The following is a 25,130-nucleotide window of genomic DNA, read 5'->3' on the forward strand; positions in this document are numbered from 1 at the left end:
GACAGTCAAATATAACTTTAGAAATCCTTCCTTATTTCTGCTAGTATGACAGCTTTCTGTCATTTTATCCTAAGAGTCAGGGTCATGTTCACTGATCTTTAGATCTTCCTCAGCTTTCGCATAGTACTAGCACCTGTTTTAATGAAACCTTCTTCGTAACAGACTGTTCATGTGGTCTGGCTGCTGGTCTTGCATTGGCTTTTCTGAAAAACAGAGCAGCAAAGTGGTTGCATGGGATCTGCTCAGTAAGGTGTAAGATGCGCAGCATCTGCTTTTCTTTAAAGATCTGCTAAAGCTATTGAAGTAGTCCTGCCTCAAGCCTTACTGTGAGGAGAGTTGCTTATCTCTGTCTCCTATTCAGCTAAGTTTATCTTACCCTCTGCAATGTTTTTTAGTTATTACTGGTGGTTGTTGTCACTTGAACTCTTACCTCCATTGAACTCTTAAGTTTTGACATGCAGTGTGATTTTTAAGTGAAGCTCAGTCCTCTGAAATGTAGAGGAATCAAGGTGTGCTCAGAGGTGAAGTCTTCCTCATCTGTACACAGGCATTAAAGTTTATTGGACAGTGCAGTTCTGTGTTCTTGCAGGATGAAGCCAACCTTAAAGTCACTTTCTTCTTTCATGTACTCTGCAAAGTTTCTTTGGTCAGCTGCTGATACGAATTTAGACAAAATCATCAAAACCGTTTCAATAAATGTGAGAGTGTTATGGACAGCTTTTGTGATAAAGATAATGCACTATAGGACTATGAGCAAAGAACTAGTATGCCTTTCTCCACCCCCGGAGAAGAAAATGGTTAATACCAACTTTGCAGTACTGGCCTACAGTATGAGGGAGCTATACAGCTGTGGTTAAATAGGTCTAAATTAGTTATCTGCAGACTTGCAGATCCATGAAGATGAATAGAGTGCTCTTATCTCTTATATGAAAATGGACAGGTTGTTTGTGAAGGTGGTCGTTATTAAATAGGGAAGGCGTACTCCCATAAAGTAGAAGTGAAATTTTGGAAGGTAAGTTTGTATTTAACTGTATACTAGTTTGTTATGTTGAACCTGGCTTTTGGTTCCATGTGGGCTTACCTCTGCATGTTTTGAGTAGCATTCAGATGCTAATTTAATATTTTAAGATACTATTTATTTTTTTTTTAATTTCTGCCTCTCTGGGATTTTCATGGGATTCAATCTTTGTGTTTAATTTCTGGTCTCTAAGATTAGTTCTGATGGACCTTACTTTCCTCAGTCTTTCTGTCATGTGTCTAAATGACAGACTGTCAACCGATCCCTTCCAGTTAGCTGTATGCAACGTTCTTTTTGAATAACGTATTACTGTGAATCAAAATCATAGCGATAACAGGCATGCAGCTGAATGTTTGAGGCAGATACTCTTAAATTATCAGGAAAGCACAAGAGGTTTGTATGTATGAGTTGTTTAAAAATCACTTGTTTGCCAACACCTACTTTCAGTTTCTTTAGCACAAAGAACTTTGTATGTTTTGGGGTCAAGTGTCCTTTATTGGATCTTGGGATGCTGATCCACCACTTCTTGTTCAAAGTACTTTCTTTGTGTTCACAGTTTACAGTGAAGTCTTACTATGCTTGTTACTTAAATAAAATTCTATTAACTGGATTGCTTTCTTTCCCATCTTTTTTCCTTCCTCTCCCCACACAAAAAGACCCTGACCTTAAAAACATCAGTTGATCAGCTGCTTAAAACCAACTAACTTCACATTGCTTGAAAATCAAGATGTGGTTCTGTTCCAGCCCACTTTCCTCTTGAAAGTTTCTAGCTGGTTTGTGTGGGTCAGATGGAGTCATCTGGCAAGTGTTATTTGTCATTTAAGCAATTTTAGTCTACTTGATTTAATCTTTTGTAATATAGAGCTGTTGTACGTGCTGTGCATCATGCTTTAAGACCTCTGTATGATGTAAAAATATCACTGTTTTACTGAAAAGTCATTTCCATAAGTGAAGTACTCTGCAGTGGTTGATTATGGAGAAAGTACTCTGGTGAGAAACAGAACTATGTGGATGCTGAAACAGTCCCACAGTAAATGGCTTTGGGATCTGCATGAGCATTTTGTTTATGTAAAGCCAGCAACAGGAGGTGTTTGAGTAGCTGTTTATAGTTTGTATAGTAAGCTTGTGTGCTGAATTTTGTCATGTGGCAATGAGACATCCTTTTTCTGATCTGGAAGCTAGTGTTGGTGTAAGTGTTGACTGCTAGTATTTTATGGTTTGGTTGGAAACTTGTTACATCAACAGTCAGGATACCATCAGTGTTGTAGGCAGTTCTTTGAAAGATAAGCACTTCAGTAATGTATTTATTGTTAAATAAAAAGGTAGGTTGTTTACTTGTTGTGAGTCCATGGTGTCTTTTCAGACTTTAGCTCTTTTTCCTTACTTTAGCTCTTTTTTCCTTGCTCTGACAGCCAACTGCCCAGTTTCCCAGGTTGCATTTAACAGTGGTATATTTCCACCTTCAAATCCAAGGACTGTTCTGTGAGCTCTTTTCCTGTTTTCATGGTGTTATTTGTGGAAAAGAAGCAGACCAGAGTGAGTTTTCAAAACATGCTCCAATTATGTCAAGTTGTCGTTGCCACAGCCTCTGCACAGAGTAACTCTTGAACTCCTCAGGCCATGTTCTACTCTTAAGTGGTTACTTTTCAGCTTCAGCCCTTTGAAGCTTAGGAATTATGCTGATGTAACTCTAATAAACAGAGTTTACTTTTGATTTTTAAGCTGTAAGCTAGTGTGTTTGTGTATTAGCTTTTGCTTGTAAACACTTCATAATTTAATATCTGATTTGTTTGCACTACTGATTATCAGAATCTTGAAACCCATCAGTCTTCTCAAGGAGAGTCTTCTGTGCAGGTTATCTTTGGAAAAGATAACTGACTTATATATATTTAGTTGTGAATTATTTTCTTGTGATATATAGCTTCCTTTTTAGAAAATGTTGTCATTAGCATTTTATTAACACAACAATCAACAATAAATTATTTCTTCGGCACTTAGAGATGGCATGAAATTAGAATGTCATCTTTGCAGTATAAACTCTTATTATTGTCTCTTTCAGGGGATATAATTGTTTTCTGGACTTCAGTTCAGAATCTGACAGAGACTTGTTTGAGACAGAATTAAGATCCTGGCAGTTCGTCATCTTGGGACTGATGGCTGCAGGAAGGAAAGGACTTTAATTGGAGTTCGGTACCTTGCAGTTGCTGTGTTTCTCTACTTTCAATCATGAGACTGAGAACAATTCTCTTTGTTACTAATGCAGAAAAAATTACTACAAAGTCAATGTTGACTTTACGTTTAGGGCTTGATTGCCTTTCTTAATTCCCACGTAAAATTTGTTGATTTTACTTAGGACCACTATAGCACTAGTATTCTAAGAGTTCCTTTTTTTTTTTTCTTTTTTTGACTCTGGTTTTCTCCATTGTATAATAAGCAAATTTGGAAAGCAGACTTAATCTATGGGGGGATAATGTGATGCCCTGTAATTCCACATTCATAGCTGAGAGGTGTATTTTTTATGAAGTAGGAGCATTATTCAGTAATTGAAGTACATGGCTGAGACATGAGATCCAGCTTCTCCCACTGGTTCCGCTGGGGACTCTGAATATGAGTAACTTGCTTAACTTCTCATTTACTGATTAAAAAGATGACACTGATCAAAGAGTACAGCATTCAGCAAATCTCAGGAGTGTCTGCTGAATGAGAGCATCCTGATTGCTCAGGATACATAGAATATTAGTAGCTATTGTTTCCAATTTTTTGGGGTCATTTGCCTGTCAGTGTAAGCATCATATTTGATAAAGTTACAGGTGCTTTGGCTGAAACAAAGTTTTGTGCTTTGTTTTGCACAGACATCCACAAATAATCTCTGCCATGGTGTTCTTACACTCTGATTAAACAAGTTGGGGGAAGAGTGGGTAAAATATATAAGTAAAGTAATAGAATGAAGACAGAATAAAACTTGTAAATGCTGAGAGGTGAATTTACTTACTGGTACTCCAAGTAGATAGATGACAGGAGTAGAGTAGTGTGAAAGAAGAGGTTTGAAAGAAGCCTGCAGTCACAGCAGTACAGAGGAGGTCCCCTGAAAACTAGGGGAGGTTCTTGGCCTTACCATAGGGCCCTGCAGTTGCTCTTTCAAGCTGGAAGCTTGATCTGTGTATTCTCTGCATGCTTTTTTCCCTAAGGCACAAAAGGAAAGAGCAGATGGCTGCCTATAGCTTCTACAATGTATCCATCTATCTGCACAATACACAGTCTTAAGGAATAAATCACTATTTTAGATCTTTCCTGAGTACTTCTCAGCTGCTGCTTTTTGACCTCCCTTCTGTCACTCAGAACCTTTATCTTTTCACTCCTGTTATAATCAGCTTTGCTTATTCTTCTGCCTCTACTTTTTTTTTTTTTTAAGTACATTTATTTTAGAGATACTAATTTCTTAGTGATACCTAATGATAATCTAACAGGAAAATTTTGGGGTTCTTTTTTTTGACCGTTTGTTTGTTTCTATGGTTTCTTCATGGAACTGATATACCACTAATTCCAAGTGGTCAGGGAAAACTATCTTTTTTTTTCTTTTTTTCCCTTTTACTATCTTATATTGCTCAGTAAGTTAACTTAGGAACTGCTACAAATGCCTGCTGTCTCAGAAAAAAACTTGCATTGAAATGAGGAGTTTCCTCTAACTGTGACTGTACAATTCCAAATGAAGTCAAAGCACAGGATACATGTAATGTGTGTGGTCTGTGAGGGGAGTATGCGTTTTTCTGGGACTTATCAGATGTGGAAATAATTCTAAACAATTCTTTTTAAAAAATATTCTTTTTTCTTTTCCATAATAATTTGCTAGTGTATTCCCATTGCAGTTCTATTTGATACTTTATCTTCAGACCAAAAAGCAAAATGTTTTGGAGGGGTTATTTTGCTCTCTGAATTCAAGCTTCTGTTATATAAGATAATTAAATCCTGGAAACAGGTAGTAGATAAGGAAAAAAAAGAAAGAGAATCCTATGATTGATAAGAGTAGTTGGGAGCACACTGTAAAGAGTCAGGGAAGCCTCTGCAGAAGTTAGCCCAGGTGTGTTAATGTTGGTAGTATTTTAAAAAAAAACAGTGGTGCGACTTCAGTTGGGACAATCTTACAAAAACTTCTTAATCTGATTTTTATGTTACTGCATTTTGGGTTAAATTTTAAAACTAGTCAAATTACATGTGGGGTTTTTTTTCCTTTTAAGTATAATTTTCCAAATAAATTCTCCTTGTTTAAAGTAGTTCAATGAAGCAATCCATTCTTGGAATTTCAATTATTTGTAGTTTATACTGTATCTTTTAAAGCAAGTGACTAATTAGTTTCTTCCATTTGTTTTATAAAGTTTTCTGTTACTTATAAATGTCTCTTCAGAACTTTAAAAAAAGGATTATCAATGTTAAACTTCAATACAATTGCAAGAAAAAATGGCTGCACTGCACAGTGCTTCTGATGTTTTACGTGCATGGGCATTTACGTTTTATTTTGAAAAGTGAGCAGAGATTCAAAGTGTTTTGAAATAAAAACTCTTTGACCACAGTCTGCCCCAGCATAGGAATTCTGATTCTGTAGGAGTTTCTTTACAAAAGGATTTTTTTCCTTTGCCAACATGAAAAAGAAACAGATCTTGAAAATAAAGTACTGAGCAAGGATGTTGCAGCTTCACATTTCTAACCTGCTTTTGTATATTTTTCAATAATTACTCACTTCTATAGCTTCATAGAAATGTGAAGTATATCTTGTTTGGTGTGTAGAGTAATATCAGTTTCTTACTGACTATATTTTCAGGAATATCAAAGGTGTACATGAAGTTGAGTTTTTCTAGGGGATAGATCTTTGCAAATGGTATCTATTGTTTCAGAAAAGCATCTGTAATTGCTGGAAAAAGTCTTGTTCAAAGTTCAGTGGCTTAAGCATTGTTTGATCTGTGACGACAGCTGAAATTCTAGCATGATGAGGGTTAGTGTGTTAGGGTAAGTAGCATGATTTCTCACAATATTAGGAATATATTCATGTATTTCACGTGCTTTTGCATTGCAGAAGAGAAACAATGCGTTCAATTTTATTTATTTATTTGTTTATTTACAGAAAATGGAATAATCAAATCAGACAAGGTATTTGAAGTAATGCTGGCTACAGACCGTTGCCACTATGCAAAATACAACCCTTATATGGATTCTCCACAGTCTATAGGTAAGAGCATCTTGTAAAAATAATTGAGATTGTTCTAATTTGCATAACTGTGACTGCCTTTGTCATATGTCAAGAATGTAAACATAATTTTTAAAATTTGGAAGTGTGATTAGTTCTTTATCAGTTTATTCAACACCTTTTAACTAAGCTTCAATTTGTATGGAATGCAATTGGCATATTTGGATACGTCAAGTAGATGGTTGTCTTTTAGTCCTTATTAATACATGTAGATATGTATTTATTAAACCACAGTGATTTATGGTGGTGCAGCTGATGTTTAAATACTTAAAAATCATTTGTATCCGGTTTATGTCAGAAGCAGTCTTTCTCTACAGAAATTATTCAGTTGATTGATGCAGAGTTCCTTAAACTTTTATGTGAGTTTTTTTTTTTTAATATGAAAATAGGCTTTAAATGGGAACCTCTGCTGATAGGACATTTGTTTCCCATCCAGATCCCAGTTTTATCTTTCCAAGGCAGGAGAATGAATTACGTAAAAGTGCTAATTTATTTTTTTCTTGATTTTTTTTTTTTCTTTAATAGTGGGTGGTGAGAACTATGAATTGTAGTGGTATTTTATTAGTTGTATAGGAAAATTCAAAAATCTTTTAAGATACATACTCAAAAGCTTACGTATCTCCACAGAAACAAAGATTGGTGAGTGTTCTTCCATGTTTTCTCATAGGTGTGTGCTGTTTGCAAAATAGATGAGGTTATTGTCTCCAGAAGTTCTGTGGTCCCCACCACATCAAACTCAAACAAATCCAGGTTTTTACATAGGGACCGAGTGAAAAAGGCTTTATGTTATTCTGGGAGACATTACTCTTCTGAATTCAACATACTTAATCAAGTTAAGGCAATATAGTGGCAAAATGGAGGTTGTAACTAAGGTCAAGGATAGAATTTTTTGTTTGTTTTTTTTCCTGTCCAGACCTGACATGGCATAACTTTCAGATGATGTACCTCAATGCACTTCTGCAGGAAGAGTACCTATGTAATCATTGGGGTGGGTGGGTGTAGTGCCCTGAATGAGGGTGACAGTTAAGGTGTCGCATTATACAGTCAAGGTAATAAATATCATAAGGTTGCTGTCTAAACAACGATCAACATGTTCTTCCATTCTCTTGTTTTACAGGTTTCCAAGCAACAATCAGTGCTCCGCATATGGTAAGCTTTAAACTTACGTGATTAGTATAGGTGATTTAGTAAAAATCCAAATCCTTCTGAAATAAAATATTTATTCTAGCAAATCTAATTAACAGTTGATTGCAGTGATGCTGTTGTGAACTGCCTAGTGTGAGGGCACGGAGAAGATTGAGCCAGACTTTTCTTGGAGATGTACAGTCATAGGATGAGGGGTAGTGGACAAAAAAAATGCAACAAGGGAAATTCTAATTAGTTGCTAGGGTGAAAAAAAAATCCCGTTGAGGGTAGTTAAGCACTGGAACATGTTTCACAGATTGTTGAAATTCTGTTCTTTGATGTGCAAAGCAGCTGACTGGACAGGATTCTAAGGAGCCTAATTTAAATTGCATCTGTGTTGAAAAAGGGTTGGACCACAGGATTTCCAGAGAACCTTTCCAACCCCCCTGCTTTTTTTTGTAACCACAACACAGAAAATAATTCTGAAACTTCTTATACGAATCCTCAGTGCATTGCCAAAATTCACTGAAGAAACTAACATATATTGGGTAAAATAAACACTTAAAATATTTTGAAATTTTATGTCTGTCTTCTCTTAGCATGCATATGCTCTTGAACTTCTGTCTGAGCAGTTACATGAAGGAGCCAAAGCACTTGATGTAGGATCTGGAAGTGGAATCCTTACAGCATGCTTTTCGCGAATGGTGAGATATTTAGTTTAATCACTTGACCATCAGAAGTGTTTGAACTGTAGCATAACTCTGAATTAAAGTTGGGGGGGAAGCATCCTTCGTACACTGGACTGATGTATGTTATACAGAAAATAATTTACTCTCCTGGGTGTGATTAGTACCCGTTTCTTACCCTAGATGATACTAGATGGATGAGTTAAAGGGTCCAGGAAATCATGTGGTGGTGAAGAAACTGCCTAGAGGGGAAGTTTGTTTTTTTTTTTCTTGATTTCATTTTGGTGGTTGCTTTTTAGCTTGAAGGAAGGAGGTGTGTGTTTGTCCAGCCCAATTTTTACATTATCTTGTGTGGCTATGAATGTTCTCATTGTGATCAATTGTCATGTCTTCATGCTATGACAACAGCTTAGTAAGACCTAACAGAATCCTGTTTCCACAGGAAAATATATTGTATTTATATAAATTGTCTTTGAATTTAACCTTATTTTCTTGTTACTGTATTGCATGAGCATCACTATAAGTATCCATTTAATCTTTTTTAAGTTAGATACTAATTTATATCCTTTTTACATCTTCTCCAAGTAATTTAATCTCTGAGTTGTTCAGCCTGTATGTAGGGAATTCCCTGTGGTTCTGCCATATCTTACATCAGGAAAAAAGAAGACGAAAAAACTTGTTTTATGATGGCTGTAACTACAGTACCATTAGACTAATTTGTGGAGTGGAACATAATCAGTTCTTCCTTCTCTATTCCAGGGCTTTATCATTGCTTTATAACTATCAGAGAGCTTCATTAAACTGCCAACTAGATTTTATTTTTTTTTGTGTCTTTCTGCGAAGTGAATTTGGAATATGGTGATGCGTATGATAAATTCTCACATGGGTGTTTTGCTACTTAGTTTTCTGTTTTCAAGTATGGATCTGTCGAGTCTGCAATCACTTCTGGTTTCCTGTGTTAAGAAAAGAACATTTAGGATTAGGCAATGCACTAGCAAAAGTATTTAGATTTTTTAAGTGCTAGCTGCAAAATTAAAAAAAAAAATAAAATTGTAGTTTAAGTTAACCAAACTGCAGTTTAGAGGAAATCTTAAATGTCACTTATTCAACATCCTCCCTATTTTTAGTTTTTAGCCTAACTTTGTAGTTAATAATCAAGTACTGGTAGCATGTGTGGGAACTCCAGTCCTACAAACACTAAAACTTTGGTCAAAGTTAAGCGTATTTCTCACTAAAAAGTTATGAATGCGTAGAGGAATAGCCATTTTTGATAAGATGTGGTTGTACCCTTTTTTCTTTTAAAACAGCTATATAAGAAAAGCTGAAAACATCTGCAGAAAAGTCAGAATTACCACAAAAAAGGAAATCTCTTTCCAATTTTGCTGAGGTTCATCACACTATCTTTTTATTGCCATATGAATGTCAAGTTCCTCTTCTGAATTCTCCTTGGTGCTATGCTGTGGAATGCCTTACAGACATGTGTTTTGTGAAATGTTGGATAACTGCTTTTGTTCTGTTTGATAGCATTACTTCTGTGCAATATCGATCTTGCTTCATCCACTTGAATGAATACAGATACCACAGCATGTACTGCTCTGACTTCCTTTCTTTGTGAAGTTATTTCTAACAGTAACAAAAGCTTGAAAGAAAGTATTATGGGGAATGATGGTAAAGTGTTTTGCTATCAAAATTCAGTTGGGGACGTGCTTACTGGATCATGTGGATATTGTTTCTCAGTCTACTTGAGATCTAGAATGAATAGCTCCCATTTGTGGCACGAGTGCCTGAGTGCACGTTGATGCCATGACAGCGTTACTCCTATGATGATAATCTCATTTGTGGTACTTCTGGGATAGCTCTATGTTTACTTAGACTAGTAAAGCATCTTTAGACTTTTTGTTTTGTTTTGGTTGGGTTTTTGTGTTAAACTGTTGTGATAAACTTATCTACATAGCATACAAACTTAAATAAATTTATTCGCTTTTAAAGATTGCTGGCAAGTTAAATGAATTGTAGTTTTCATCCTGTAGGTACTGGAATTATAAAAAGAGCGGGGTATATTTTTTTTATTCCAAACAGATCATGGAGATACCAAAAACTGTGTAATTTTGCTATTGTTTCAATTGCACACACTTCAAAGTTCCAGAGTAATAGACAGAGGTAATTGGGGACTCAGAAGTAGCCTAAGGGACTGTGACATGCAGCAGGAGGTTCACTTACTTTTATATCAGGCTATTTTATGCTATGACCATTTTGCTAAATTTTAATTTCTGTGACGTTACCCTTTGTTGGACTACAGTGGATCTCTTGCCGGCTTCTGGTACAACTGACTGTTGGGCATTCCTCCAAATAGCAACCTGTGATTGTCGTAGTGAAAACTTGGCATGTGTCTTGCTCTATTTCAAAGACTAGACTTGTGGTCTTCCACTTGAAAAAGAAGAAATAACACTGCTCTTTTGATGATTTTTAACATAGGACTTGTCCATAATAAAACAGAAAAAAAAATTGCCGTGGTATCAATAACCAGTTATTAATTTTCCATGTCTTAGCAACATTGAAATATAAGATACAGTAGCCCTTTTTTCCCCTCAGAATACACAGATCTCTTGTGACCTTTTGTGAGTTATGAGCCCTCAAAAGTTCCACTCTTCCTGTGGAAGAGAGCTGTGAACCTGAAAGTAGATTAATGATTGCAAGGGTAGGTGGAAGGTGTTTTGTCCCTGACTGTTAATTGCTGCATTTATTTCTGAAAGAATAGGACTCTTGAGATGCTTAGCATAAAATGCTTGATTTACTGTTTTCCTTGAAGTAAGGTCTTCTCTAGAAAGCCCTTAATCTTTAAGTAAGTTTATTCAACATGAAAGGAGATTAGTTCTAGTATTTGTCCTTGAAGTTACTTTTTATTGCAGGAAACGCAAACACCTATGATCAAATTCAACTTCTAAAAATTCAGGGAAGAAATCTCCACTAATAGTATAACTTAACTGAATCACATCTCAAAAAGATGGCTGTAACAAGCATTCATAAGACTGTACTGACAAACTTGAATTACCAGTTGCTTCTAGCAGTCAGGATGTGTCATTCCAAGCAGTAGTTTTAATAACATTGGGAAAATATACTACCACTTTACTGGTTTTGTTTTTATTTTAGAGAAATGGGCTCAGGAGATAGAAATACTCATTCTATAAATAAATCAAAACTAGCAGAAATTATTCAACTGTATATTTTTATTCCAGGTTGGTCCCAAAGGACAAGTTGTAGGAATTGATCATATCAAAGAACTAGTAGATGACTCAATAAATAATGTCAAAAAAGATGATCCCACATTGCTGTCTTCAGGAAGAGTGAAACTGATTGGTGAGCATCAGACTGATATACTTACTAATTAAACTGATATTCTTTCTAGCAGCTGGTTGAAAATGACTGGAATTGGATGTGATTAAAAATTCTGATTTAAGAAGTTAAACCAAAGAAAGAGAGCCAAATGAAATTTTTAAAATCCAAGTCGGCTTTAGACCTTTGAAAAATATAGTCTTCACACAGTTTTGAGAATATGACTTCTGGTAATCTTAAGGAATATGTAATAATTCTGTTTGAGAAGCTTAATAGGGAAGTGTTTTCCGGTGAAAATATTTTACGTGCTGAAGGTCTGTCATGTTAAATTTGCTATTTAAAATTGTGTTTGAATGCACAACTTTTCTTGAATTAAATGTACTGTCATCTAAACTTGTGCATCTTAACAAAGCCTTCATGCTTCTGATAGAGTAATTGAGAAAGCTGCACACAAAGAGTTGAGTGGAAAAAGTACTAGATTGGCAGTATGCATCACTGAAGTTTATTTCACGTGTTTTTAAAATTAACAGTATTTGTATGTTAGGGAAGGGATTAACTGACACCAGACTACTTTCATTCAGTCAGAGTTACTGAGAGGAAATAATGCAAAAATTATACTAGGACAATGAATTGGGTTTTCTGACTGAAAACAAAAAGTTTGGGGTTTTTGTTTTTGTTTGTTAGAGTTGCAAAGCTGGCAAGAGGGAAGACATTCCCTTCACTATCATACTATTCGTTAAGTTTAAAAAGAAGTTGAAAGTCTGGATTATTTTGAGGCTTCTAACAGTAGTGCTTCGAAAAATTATTGTTATGTGATGTCTGACTCTTACCTTAATCACCATTTTGATTCTTCAGCTTTTTTTGTGAAGGAGGGAGTTTTCTAAATCTTTTTAAAATAAGCCAATCAACACATGTACTTGTACAAGTGTATAAAATGCAGTGTCACTCACTGAGAACACTTAGGCCTTAAGCTTTGCTGGAAAAGGAGTTATACCGAGACTGTTGGGGCTGGAGAGGGCAATAATTTCCACTGTTGCTGTATGAGAGCAATTTGGACTTATGCTTCTGGTTATACCTGAAACAAACTCTGATGCTCTTGGGTGTCTAGAATTCTGAGTAAACATCATAATCTCTATTATGTTTGACTGTGTAGCAGAGTGACTAAGAGGCTTCTGAATAGTTTTGTTGTGAGGTACATCTTAAAAAAGTACAGATGGATGAGCAGCACTTTTGTGAATTAGGTGGAGAAGAAGAATGTTTCAACTGTGCTGGATTCCTGGGAGCTTTTTGATGTGGAGCTAGAATCCCGACAGAGCTATTTTTTAAAACAAAACAAACAAAAAAAACCCCAAACACCCCCCTCCCCAACACACAAACAAGAAAAACCCTGAAACCCCAGGGCTGATTGGTGATGGGGACTGTATGACAGTTGCTGGCTTTTCACAAGTATGCTTCAAACATTCTCCATTGCTTTGTCATGCCTCAGATATGCCATAACTGCATTTCAGAAGCATCAGCATTATTTTAGGGTGTCTTAGTAATAGAGCTGCACCGAGAACTTGGGAGTAGGTATACTAAGGCTATGTCTATATTAGTTTGTTGGGGGGGGGGGGTCGCTCTGTGTGTGTGTGTGGTTTGTTTTTTGTTTTGTTTTTTCTTTAAATCAGGAGGGGGCCTTTGAGGTCAATCTCTCAACCGCTTCCACTTACCACATTTTGGCTCACATGAGCGTACTCCTGGAGAGCACACACTTTGATTCCTTTTGGGTTAAACTAGACTGGATTATGTGCTCTGAGAAGCAGCCAAATGTGTTTGATATGTTAATGGATATTAAGCCAAAAAGACTAGAACTAGACCAGTGTGATCATTTTGAAATGCATATGTTGCATGGACATCAGGTTCTCAGCAAAAACTCTTTTGCTGTACAGATCTACTTCTATTGTACTGCATCATTTGCTGATGCAGGCATAGCCAGAGGGGATGAGGGTATTCTAATCACAGTGAACTAGTTTTCTTCTGTTTCTGTGCTCATGCTACAACTCTGTGTGAAACAGATCTGCCTAGACACACTGAAGGCTTGAGTACCATGATCAGCAGATCAGGTCTAGGTTCAAAAACAAGCTACAAAAAAAGCTTTTGTGTCAGAAAGGCTTGACGCTACTTTCTGCCTCATCACCACCCACCACCATGATTACTTCGTTAACAGGCTGCATGTAACTGGAGACCTGAGTAGGATGGGTGATGTTATTCAGGATGTAAGCACAAGCTCAAAATTTGGGCTGCTGTTTCCCCTTGGACATTGAATAATATAATAACTTGTGTCACATTAAATGTATGAATGCTGACTTAACTTTTTTTTAAAGTCTTCTGGATATTTAAAAGTGTGTTCCCATTGTGAGTGGATATGTACCTGCCTGCTATAGCCAGGAGAATTTTTGTGGATATTAAAAGGGAAGAGCCATGATGTCCTTGATGCATGTAAAGGAGCATGATTTTTTTTTTGTTGGGTTTTTTTGTTTTGTTCTGTTTTGTGGAGGTGTGCTGATTCTGAAGATGGTAGCTTTGGCTTGGACTGTTGATTTTAAGAGCAAAAGATTTAGATATTTTATGTCCTTTTTACTACTGTCAGTGAAGTGATAAGATACACAGAAGTCACATTCAGACTTCTCTAGACAGTGCAGAAGGTGCATTTAAGTCTCAGAATACATGTGTTCTTCAGAAGACAACAGCAGTTTCTTTCACAGCTGTTTCTTTGGTTTAGCAACCTCTTCTTTTGCCAGCAGTACTGGAGATCACTGCGTCTAATGCCTACTACTGCATCTTAGGGAATGAGGGTCTGTCACCTTGTGTAACTAACATCATTAAAAGCAGTATCTTTATGTTTGAGAGAAAGTCTTTCTCCATTGCCTTCTCTGATGGAACAGTGGCTTGATACAGTAATACATCACTATTTCCTCTTTAAAGGAGGTCTATAGTGCTACTGAGATATAAGCAAATATAAATTATATACTTGACTGCATTGAGATGGTTGTTCCAGTAGAACCCACTTTGGCAGAGTCAGAGAGATTAAGTCCTGGAAATACTGGAACTTTCATCTTCATTACTGACAACAGTAATAAAAGCTGACTTAGTGGAATCGGTGATCGATAGGCATGGGTTCTCTTGAAGCATTGGTAGTTCTTGCTTGGCAGCTTCTGCCTGTGGCCCTTGGTTGGAGCTTGTCCTGGTGTCGTGGTTTGGGCATCTGGTCAGATGATATGAGGAAAGAAGTCACTGAGTTTTAAGGGGCTTCTCAGCTAGTGGGGAAATGTGCTCTCTTATAGTCCATAAGCTTTGGGTGTAGAAGGTCCTTGCAGGGTCTTATTTCAGGACCTAATATGAAAGATGACAAACTCCCCAATTTTAATGGTTTCAAGGAGCTGTCCCGATCTTTGTATACACTCTTGGATACTTAGGGGCAGTGTTACTGTCCAAGCGGCCCTCCCTGTTACTGGGGTCAAAATGAAACCTGCTGTAGCCACCATGTATTTTTCCTGCCTTGTGAGTTGTTGGAAAGCAAAAAGTTGACAATTTTTCAGCCTCTGTCAATGGCTTAGAACTTCTTTTGACTCATTCAGCCTTTTAATTAACCTATGATAATAGTGATTGCGCAGAAGTTGAAGCTCAGCCTGAAGATAGGAAACCTCATATGAGTACTTGTGCTGAGCAGAAGACTATGTTCTTTAGCCTCCTTGCTTTTTCTTCGTGACTGATCACTGGGACTTCTGCACTCAGTGAGTTATGATTTATGGATGGTTTAGCCCCATTCACTACTTTTGTTCCTAAATAACTCCAGAGAGCCCTTGCATAACTTGCTCCGAATTTCCCATTGGTTTCCTGTAAACACTGTGGATGCCACATTCACATCATCGTCTTTCAAAACTTATCTCAAGGTCTAGTTTAGTTTGCTACACTTCAGTGGCTTAGAAACCTCAATCTGTTCACGTTTCATCCTGCATAACTGGAATGGTGTGAGACATCAGTGATAGGGTGCTTCTCCATGAGTTCTCCAGCAAAGCTGAAGCTGCATTGGTAGCCCTCTGAAGAACTTAATTAGTCCTAATATCTTCCAAGCAGCCACCTGGAGCTTTAGCCACAGGTCTGACCTGATTACCAGTGTTATTCCAGCAATTGTCTGCAGGAAGGGTAGTGAGACACCGATCTGCTGGCAAAGGGGGATGTGTGGGGATCAGTGTGGTACTGCATTAATGTATGAATGTAGGTATGTACTGTCATTCCAACCGGTAGTACAGTGATAGGTGTATAGTCTATGTGAATACTTGCTTTGTCTTTTCCTTACCTTTGGAGTCTTCTGATATGTATTTCTGAGATGTAATGCTTTAGACTTACGATTTCCATTATACCTAGGAATGGTGTGCATGAAGGCAAGGCAAAGCAAAACGTATGTTCTAACAGGGTAAATGAGGGGGAAAGTCACCTGAATTGGAATGGCAGGGCACATAATTACTTAAGTATCTTTTCTGGGTGGACCATGTGTCTCCAAGAACTTTTGTTATAAATCCATGCTTTGTAATTTCAGGTGCTTCAATGCTATTTCGTATCTTTTATAAGTGTGTGTATGTACCTCTGAGGGTGTTTCGTTGCATCTATTTTACAGTTGTGTTAATATTTTTAAACTGACTTCATCATGCTATTACTGCTCAGCAGAATTTTAGTTGAAATTTGAGGATAGCCTTTTATCTACCTATAGATATAGCAGATCAGCTGTTTTCTCCACTCCTTTTGGAAATGTATTAAAAAAAAAAGTGTTTTCTTGCAGTGGGAGATGGAAGAATGGGATATGCAGAAGAAGCTCCCTATGATGCGATTCATGTAGGAGCTGCAGCACCAGTTGTGCCCCAAGCAGTAAGCCTCTATGTTTTATGTGTGTGATTCAGTGATCTCTTAGCTGTAAAGAACATTTTACATACATACATATGTAGACTTGCACTGCTGGGAGTATCAGTGGGCAGGGTGGTATTACTCTATGGTGTGGGGATTTTTGTTTCTGTTATAATTGGGCTTCCTGTTGGTTTTCAAAAGTTATATGTTCCAGTAACTCTCCTCTAAATAAACATATTTTAAAATGACTTGTGCATAACGCTTTCCTTCAACAATGAACTGGAGCATTTTATTTAATAAATGAATTTGGTTTCATCAAACATTGAATTACATAATTTAAGTATTTGTTTCCCAGTTTCCAAGGTGTTGAGCCTGTTGAAAAAGTGATACGTTCAGCTGGAAATACAGACAATGCCATGTGTTCGTAGCTTTGAGAGTGGATACAGGGCAGTTCTTGCTAGAGAAGCTGAGAGAGTAATGAGGGACTTTAGACTGGGCATACATGAAGTTCATTTTTTGCAGATAAGATTTATTTTTTTTCTCTTCCTTTCATCAGGTGAATGGGAATATATAGCATAATTTTGATATGCTGGATACCAGTTAAGTTTTTTTAAAATCTGAATTTTGAGGTCTAACTTGTCTATAGCACCTCAAACCTCTAGACATTTCCAGACACTGGCCATTGTGGTTTTTGTTTTTTGTTTTTGTTTTTTTTTTACTTTATTTTGGTGTGGGGGGTGTGTGTGTTCCCAGCAAAGTATTGACAGATGACAATTAAAAGGTAATTTGAAGCTTATTAATGAGCGAAACGTTTCTTAATTATAACAGTAACAGGGCTTAAGATTATTTTCATGGGGTTCAGACTACTGTGATTAGTCGCCACCTTCATCTATGAAAGCAAAAAAAAAAAAATCCAAGCATTTGTCTCACATACTCTGTTACTTATCACTTATCTTATTCATATTCATATATTTTAGGCTAGTTTCATAAAATGCTGTTCCATTCACAGAATGAAAGAGGAGCTGTTGGGTAGTGAGTGTATTGTAGACAACTTAAAATTATTCCAGGAAGATGAATCAAAAAAGTCACAAATCTCAAATTTTATCTTGAAGGCTCTAGGGGAGAGTCACCCCAAAAATGTTAGACAATGGGCCTGTACTGATGCATAATAAGCATTAAACAGTTAAAACTGGCAGTTTAAAAAGATTGAATCTGCTGTTTAAAAAAAAAATTTAAAAAAAAAAATCTGTGATTTATGTGTTTTTCCCCTCTTATGTAGAAACTAAAACTGCAGCCAACCTAATTAATCCAATTACTATTTTACCTTCTTTTGGAATTATGTAAAATTATCATGAATGTTTCTGTAATACCCATTGTTGTACCATGTTGTTGTGATACTCTTATTTTCAGTGCATTTTTTATTTTTCCTAATTGGTTATCTACTCCATAATAGTAAATAGATAAATTGTGGCAAAGCTATTAATCTAACATAACAAACTTTGGATCCAGCTTGTCTGAAGTGGCTGGTTACATTCTAATTTCTGTGTTGTGTTCTAGCTTATAGATCAGTTAAAACCTGGCGGAAGATTGATATTACCAGTTGGCCCTGCAGGGGGAAACCAGATGCTCGAACAGTATGACAAACTAGAAGATGGCAGTGTCAAAATGAAGCCTCTGATGGGAGTGATATATGTGCCTTTAACAGATAAAGAGAAGCAGTGGTCCAGGTGGAAGTGATTTTGTGTTCCACTTACTTCTTCCACACACACGCAAGGTGAAAGGGTGTGAATTTTAAGCAGATAGACTGCAAGGCCTGCCTTTGCTGCTGTCATTGCTTTCTGCTCCTCCATACCATGAAAAGTGACTCGGTCTGCATTGCTGCATCACCAAAAGGAGGTTATGCTAAGTTTGAGTTAATTTAAAAGCAGAAGAAAAATATTGCATGGGTTGCACTTTGTCTTATTCGGATATGTTTTCTTTAGTCTTTAGTGTGTTGAAGTTTCTTATTTGTTGCTTTGAACACAGTATTTTCTAAATTTAAACTTCCCTTCCAATGAACCTTCTATAACTAGCTTGCCCAGTAATTAGGGTAAAGTGTAAAATACTACTTAAGAATAAATATTGTTTTGTCCTGTAAGTTAGTGGTAATTGGGTGTTCATTTTTTATCTTTCTGAAATGTCACAAATGAAGAAAAGTCTTTGTAAAATCCTTTGTGGGAAATATAATCTTGCAAGCACGTTTCTCTCAGCCTCCAAGTAGCAGAAAGTGGAGAAAAGGAATCCCTTCGTGCCTAAAGTATAAATGTAGTTGAGTAGCGTTCAGAAAATTCTCAGTCGTGTTATTAAAAGTCTGTCATCTGTCTCTGATGGGGACATATTTGTGTTCGCCAACACAGCAAACTCTAAAAGCCTTTTTTAGAGGTAGTAAACCTTCCAATTTGCTGAATTGAATGGCCAGTAACATAGACATAACACAGCTGTCAGCTTAAACCATGTTAGGCATTAATATGCCACTGAACAAAGCAGCCATCCTGTTTTGCTTCCTGGCAGAAAGTGCTTGTGAATGTGTTAACTGCATTAATGAAGTGCATAGATGTGTATTGAGTTCTGAAAACAACTTTTGAGCTTTAAAACTCCTAAATTTAGATTTTATTTTTTTTTCCCTTGATATTCTGGAGTATAGCTTGTGATTTGGATACATGAACACTTAGAATTTAAGCTAATAAAATGTCCATAAAAAGTACAAATAAAGCCATTTGCGTTAACTGCTGCTTACTGAAACCTCATTTCAGTGTTTCTTGGATTACTGTATAGCCACCATGTACAGATTACTCTTAGTACAACTTTAATGAGTTACTGCTTAGTTCAAAGCTTGTGAAGCCTGCTTACTATTCGGATGTTTTGTATTTGTTATGCAAATGAATACTTTGTTCTCGAATATTGCCAATCTCCCCTCAGTGTGGTACTTGGGAGTTTCCTGCCTCTTGTAAGGCTTTGGAAGTCTTGCTTTGTGGTTGGTTTCCTCCTCTGGCAAATGTGGTGGACTTCATTCAGGTTTGGAGTCCATGCTTTGCTTACTCTAGAAAAGAGAAGTATTCTTCTAAAGCCTTCCTTTTTCCAAAGAAGATTTGTAGATTTTTGTGCATTTTCACCTGATCTGATTATTGTAGCAATTGTGGTTTTTTGTAGCAGCAATGTGTCGTCTTATAGTGTTTATTGAAGGCTTTCTGGAATGACTGTTGTTATCTTTTGCTGCTAGTGAAGGTGGCACAGTGTATTAAGGACTAGAATTCTAAGGTCTTTGCATTGCTTCTGTGCAGTTTTGTATTCTCTTTTCTCTGCTAGCTCAGGAAGAAGTAATAGATTGCCTTTGTGCCTTCTGCAGTCATGAGTATTGTGGGGTTCTCTTCCCTAGATTTTATTAGCAGTTTCTGTTCTTTTCTGAAATACTTTGTGATTTTATTTATTTAGTTTTAATTTAGGTGTTAAGACTATAGAGTGGTATTATCAGAAAAGGTAAGTGTTTAGCCTGAAGGGTTACCTTGATCACTACGGTGGCATAGAGGCTGTTTCTTGCTATATACATTTAAATGTCGTTCAGACTTGTAAATCTGTTAAAGGAAATCTCAGAAGTCCACTTCTCGTAATGTTTGTTTTTTTCTTTAATTGTCCTTTTTGTGAGCTGAAGAAAACTCCCATTCCCTTCTCAAGGATAATTGCCAGTGGACTGCTGACCTTACAGGAGGTTGCATCTGTCTTTGTTGTTTTTCCTTATTGGTGATTCCAAAGTCTATGGTCAGCCAGCTGCTGCTAAGGAAACTCCTAATTAGAAATCAGCATTTGTTATCTATGCTAGCATCAAAGATGAAAGAGATATATTTTTTTTCTGCACTTCCTACATTTCAGTTTATCTTTCCTAAATTGTTGAAGACTTGTGAGCAGAGATCAATTAGAGGCTTCTCTGAAAGAGCATCTTGAAGTCTTTCTCCAATAAAGAGCTGTAGTGTATGAGAAACTCTGTAAACCTCAAATTCATTGGGCAGTCATCTTTTTTTAGAGCAGCTCAAGAATCCTGTGTGTTTAGCTTGTCGTTCTCTTAGTTTACATTGTTATGCAGTTGCATTCCTAATGCAGGTAACTGTTTCATCACGTTAAGAATTGGCATCCCTTCACAAAATACAATCGATAGGCCAGCAGCATTTTCTTAGGCTAGCATACCTTCCAGTTGGCAAGAAAGAAGCCACTTAAATTTTTGCTTAGCCATTTACATATTGGAGAAGTTAGTATAGTTCCTTACTAGGGCTGCAAAGTGTTCTTTACAAAGCAGCGCAACAGTGACTTAATCTTTAAGTGGTATTTGAGGTCAAACCTACCTTCAGATGCTTTGCACCATTCTTCACTGTGTAAAACTGGAACTTCTAGCAAAAGAAAATCTGGGCTAGCTGGAAGGAAAAGATTCCTTGGATTTTGATAAATTAGTGTTGTGGTGCTAAATAAAGAATCTTATTTTGTGAATATTGATGGATTTCTTTAAATTTAGTCAATAATTTTCTAGTTTGGGTTCAGCTGCACTAGTATCTTTAAGCTCCAAATATCAGTGGCAGTCTTCTCTAAATGTGATTCCATGGCGCATTGGGAAGGAGAATATACAGAGGAACCCTATCTCTGGCACAAAATGAAATGCATTAGTGTACCAGAGATAAAGATGTTCATCTTTTCCCATAAAACTTCCCAATTTTTAATTGTTTTTTTTTTTTCTCTTCCTGATAAGTAGGGAGGAGAGAAGACCTCTTGTGCTGCACAATTGAGAACACAGCTCTTTGGCTACTTCATTGGCAGTTCTTGTGTAAATAGGATCTCTCTGGTTTTACTTCTCTGGGAGAGCTCACCTTACTTATGGAGAGGCAATTTAAGGAGTGTAACAATGTAAGGAACGCTTAGCAATAAGTCTCTTGCAATCATGCATTTTATTTCCATACAGGTAGCTGTTCTACAAAGTTAACAAATTATTTTTTTTAACTTAAAATACTGCATTAGTAGAAATTCTTTATAAATGTCATGCTAAACTCATATGTGCTGATGAAATACAAAATTACAATGACAGTATAACGTTTCTGAGCAAAAACTGCAGTGACTAGGCTGGGGCTGTTATCCCACTTCTCTGTACATCATGATTAAGCACCTTTTTGGAGAAAGTATTTATTAGGAAATATTTTAGTATGTTTCTGCTTATGAACTCTTATTCAGTGTTTCAAATGCCCCTGACAAGCTAGTTGTCTAATTTCAGTTGAAATAAGCAGGAATTGTTTGCCCAGAATTCTTTAGGCTATGCAGCCTAATGATTATGGTTAAAGTTTTTATTTTACTTCGTCAAAAAGAATCTCTGCATAAAATATTTTAGGTTAAATTTAAAATTTTTGTATTATGCAAAAATGCATGTCATGTAACTGATACAATAGGTTGCAGAAAAAGTTCCTTCTCTTTGTCGTTTCAACCTACTCTCTCAATTTGATGATTGATCATAGCAAATAATAAATGCTTTCTAACAGCACCTTTCCAGATTAAAATTCTACAACTCCAAATACTTGGTCTAGTTACATATAAAATTACAAAGGGAGAAATAATTGGCTCCTGAAACACTGAGTAGATACTGAAATTCAGAGTGAAGCCTAATATGAATTAGAAATACAGTATCAGTAATGACAGCATATTTTTCATAGATGAATGATGTATCAAAAAGGGAGCCAAATGCTGCCTAGTGACAAGAAAATTGAAGTGGATCAAAAAGAGTGAGTTACAGATTCGAGATAAATTTATAAATGCTTGTTCAAATACTTAATTTGAATGCCTTCCACCAATGAGGTGGAGACAGATTGCAAAACTTCATGACTTACCTGTATCCCAAACTTCTGTTATTTCTTATTGTTGATAAGATTTGTGATTTTATTTTTTTTCCTCCCAATAATCAACTCTGAAATTTACCTGAAATGTTACCTATTAGATTTTTCAGAGAATGTTTCTTAGTTTGTTGTTGGATATTCCCAATGTGAAATGTGGAATATGTTTTCCCTAATAGTAAGGCAATATTTTTCTAGCTTTCTTAAATTTATTTTTAGACGAGTAATTTTGAGATAATGACTTCTGACATTTGCTTTAACTTGAGCTTATAGAGTTGCTTTGATGCCTCAATTGACATTATTAGATGAGTGATTCTCTTGCTAGAATTACAAGGGCTTGAGAAGGACTATTGTGATGACTTAAAACCTAAATATATATATTGCTTACTAAGCAGGAGCTAGTAAGTAGATTGGAAGGAGTGCATTTATGAAGGTGGAGGAAAATTACGTGACTTGTGTAAGAATCAACAGAAAATAGTTGTGGCCAGAAAAGGGGAGAAAAATACAAATTAATTAGTAGGTCTTTCCTATGGCTCTAGAGGACAACAGGATACGTATTTTTAACAAGGAAATAGCAGTTGTCTTTGAGTCCGCTTTTAAGCTTTGTAGCAGCACAGATCTCTTACCTCTGGGAGAACAGGCAAGTATCCTGGGTTTTACCAGCAAGTGAAACCCAGTGGATCATGTAGCTTGGCAGCTTCTGATCCATACAACTAAAGTTCAGATCAACTGATGCTGTTTTGTACCGTGTATTTAAGTCTGCAAGCTGTTCGCATTAGGTGGAAAGCTGAGAAGTGTTACCTACTTAATGGTTTATTGAAGACTTTTCTGTAACTTCCTAATATATATATAATCCAATAGTGCACATATCAGCTCAGCTTCTCATGACAGTAGAAAATAAATACCGTGTAATTTTAACACATACATCAGAGATCATTAGGCTGGGCATGCAGCTGTTAGATTAATGAGTAGTGAAGAGTGAGTGAAAAATCTCTTGAGGGAAGCTGATCCCCTTAATACAGTAAATGTTCTAATAATCAGAATATGAAAATCTTTATTTTGAAAGTAACATCTAGGATATACATAACTTACAGGAACATTATTATTTGTTCAGGAATAGCTTAAAGCAATGCAATATACCAACAATTAAAATATTGGCATGTTATTATCTTTTATTTGAATTCTTAAGTACAAATACCATTTTGTTAAACGAAAAAAAAAAAACAACCCACACTTCAAATACATTAAGTGCCTCAGCAACACTATCCAAAAACCTTGCCAACGTCTGTGGCTGGGTAAAATTATCATGTTTAATAGTTTCAGAATAAATATGGCGTTTTTCTTAGGCTTACAATTTCTTAAAGATCTAGCTTGGGTTTAAAGGATTAAGAATTACTAGTCACAGTAAAAGGCCAGGCTCTTGCAAATGTGTGAGTATATGGTAGGAATCGGGATGGAAATCACATCAGCAATTAGGCATACGAGACTAAACCAGCAATAGCAGTAGTCGTTACTTACGTATGCTTTTTGAAGTTGTAAATATTAACTGATAATGCAGCTCCTAGAATCATTAAGAATGAATTAAGTCCTTGTCCTAAATTTACCAGCACTGCATTTTAGACTGAGTATCAGATGTTCATTTATTTTTATCTGTTTAAAGTAAGCAAATACCCATTCTGGAAATAGGCAGATATGGAGAACTTCCAAACCTTTGCTTATAAACATATATAAACATACTCTTTACCCCTGCCAAGATGTGTTCTTCCCCCTTCTGCTTTTTTCTGCTTTCTGTAATTACTGCAACGTTCTGAAGCTGTATGATTAGTACCTCACTATTAGAAGGCAGTGCAAAGTGCAAAGAATGCAAATATTTATCACTGACAAATCACACGGTTTGCCTTCCCAGCTGCATTAGATAGAAAACTAGTAATTTAAGCACTAGTTGCAACAGCCTTTTCAGTTGCTTTTTAAATGTTTTGCGTGCTATCATTCCATGCTGTGTGATTCCTGAAGGATAATGCTTTTGTAACTTCAAAGCTTTTGCTTGCGTGCATGTAGCACTATATTTTTGTGGGTTAGTTTGCATGATAGCTGGAAATACTACTGTGTATTGAGCCAGCAACCACATTAGTGAAGTTTTTCTTAATTCAGACAGTGTTTGCTTTGGCTAATGAGGGTGATGCACCTACTAAAAGAAAAATTGCAGCAAACTCGTCATGAGTTTATAGATCACTTGTGCCTTGAGGGGGGGGGGGGGGGAAGCAAACACTTCTGTTTGAGTTTTCCAACATGCATAATGGCACAGTGCACAGCTTTCAGATTTGATGGACATTCTGCATTAAAGTTAATGCTTTAGAAATATTTAAACAAATCACTAATATATGATAATTTCACTGTTGGAATATGGGTTCTATGGGTTTCCTGTTCCAATGTGTCTTAAGTGTCCTGCAGGAACCAAACCCTGCATTTTCTACATTCTTCGCAGTGATTTAGAGAAACTTCTTGATTAATCCTTTCCTCCTACCTGAATCTCCTTTTAACACACACCTTCTTGCCCTTTCCATAACCTAGTCCTGATTTAGCACAGTTCCTTCAGGAGCTAATTGAGCTCCTCTGCAAAACAAATAAAATAGGTGGTACAAACTGCATGACGTTGAGGTGAGATTGTGTTCCTAGCTTTCTTGAGACTGCAGCTGAAGCTAAACTTGCCTTTTTGTCAGCTACAGAGAATGTTTTTTTGCCAATAGTCTGTCTAGTAAGCTGGCTCAGTTTCTTGCCAGCCTGTAGCCAATGGAGTTTGGATGACAGGTAGCTATGTTAACTAGCTGTGTGGTGCGGGGGATGTTCATTGAATGAAATGATCCATTAAACGTAAAATAGAGGGACCCATATTTCACAATACATCACATGATAGTATGAGATGATATGGGATTGCTGTTGTCTTTGTTTTG

At 36.4% G+C, this 25,130-nt stretch overlaps 1 protein-coding gene across 4 annotated transcripts in view; it reads left to right on the forward strand.

The window, feature by feature from the left end:
- Positions 1-25,130, forward strand: part of PCMT1 (protein-L-isoaspartate (D-aspartate) O-methyltransferase) — a 33,968-nt gene that overhangs the window by 6,451 nt on the left and 2,387 nt on the right. Inside the window, exons 2-9 of one of the 4 annotated variants that reach the window (XR_008465294.1) lie at positions 6,135-6,239; positions 7,375-7,406; positions 7,982-8,086; positions 11,305-11,425; positions 16,221-16,306; positions 17,840-18,009; positions 21,057-21,208; positions 22,003-22,071. Coding sequence is in view for 2 of the 4 variants with exons in the window: in XM_054194423.1 (XP_054050398.1) it covers positions 6,135-6,239; positions 7,375-7,406; positions 7,982-8,086; positions 11,305-11,425; positions 16,221-16,306; positions 17,840-18,019 (629 nt within the window). In the remaining 2 variants the exon portion in view is untranslated. Of the gene's footprint in view, positions 1-6,134; positions 6,240-7,374; positions 7,407-7,981; positions 8,087-11,304; positions 11,426-16,220; positions 16,307-17,839; positions 18,057-21,056; positions 21,209-22,002; positions 22,072-25,130 lie in introns of all 4 variants that reach the window. The other 3 variants (XR_008465295.1, XM_054194423.1, XM_054194422.1) reach the window with 3 other exon arrangements.

Source organism: Rissa tridactyla, chromosome 3 (assembly GCF_028500815.1).
Source record: "Rissa tridactyla isolate bRisTri1 chromosome 3, bRisTri1.patW.cur.20221130, whole genome shotgun sequence".
In the NCBI taxonomy this organism is placed as follows: domain Eukaryota; kingdom Metazoa; phylum Chordata; class Aves; order Charadriiformes; family Laridae; genus Rissa; species Rissa tridactyla.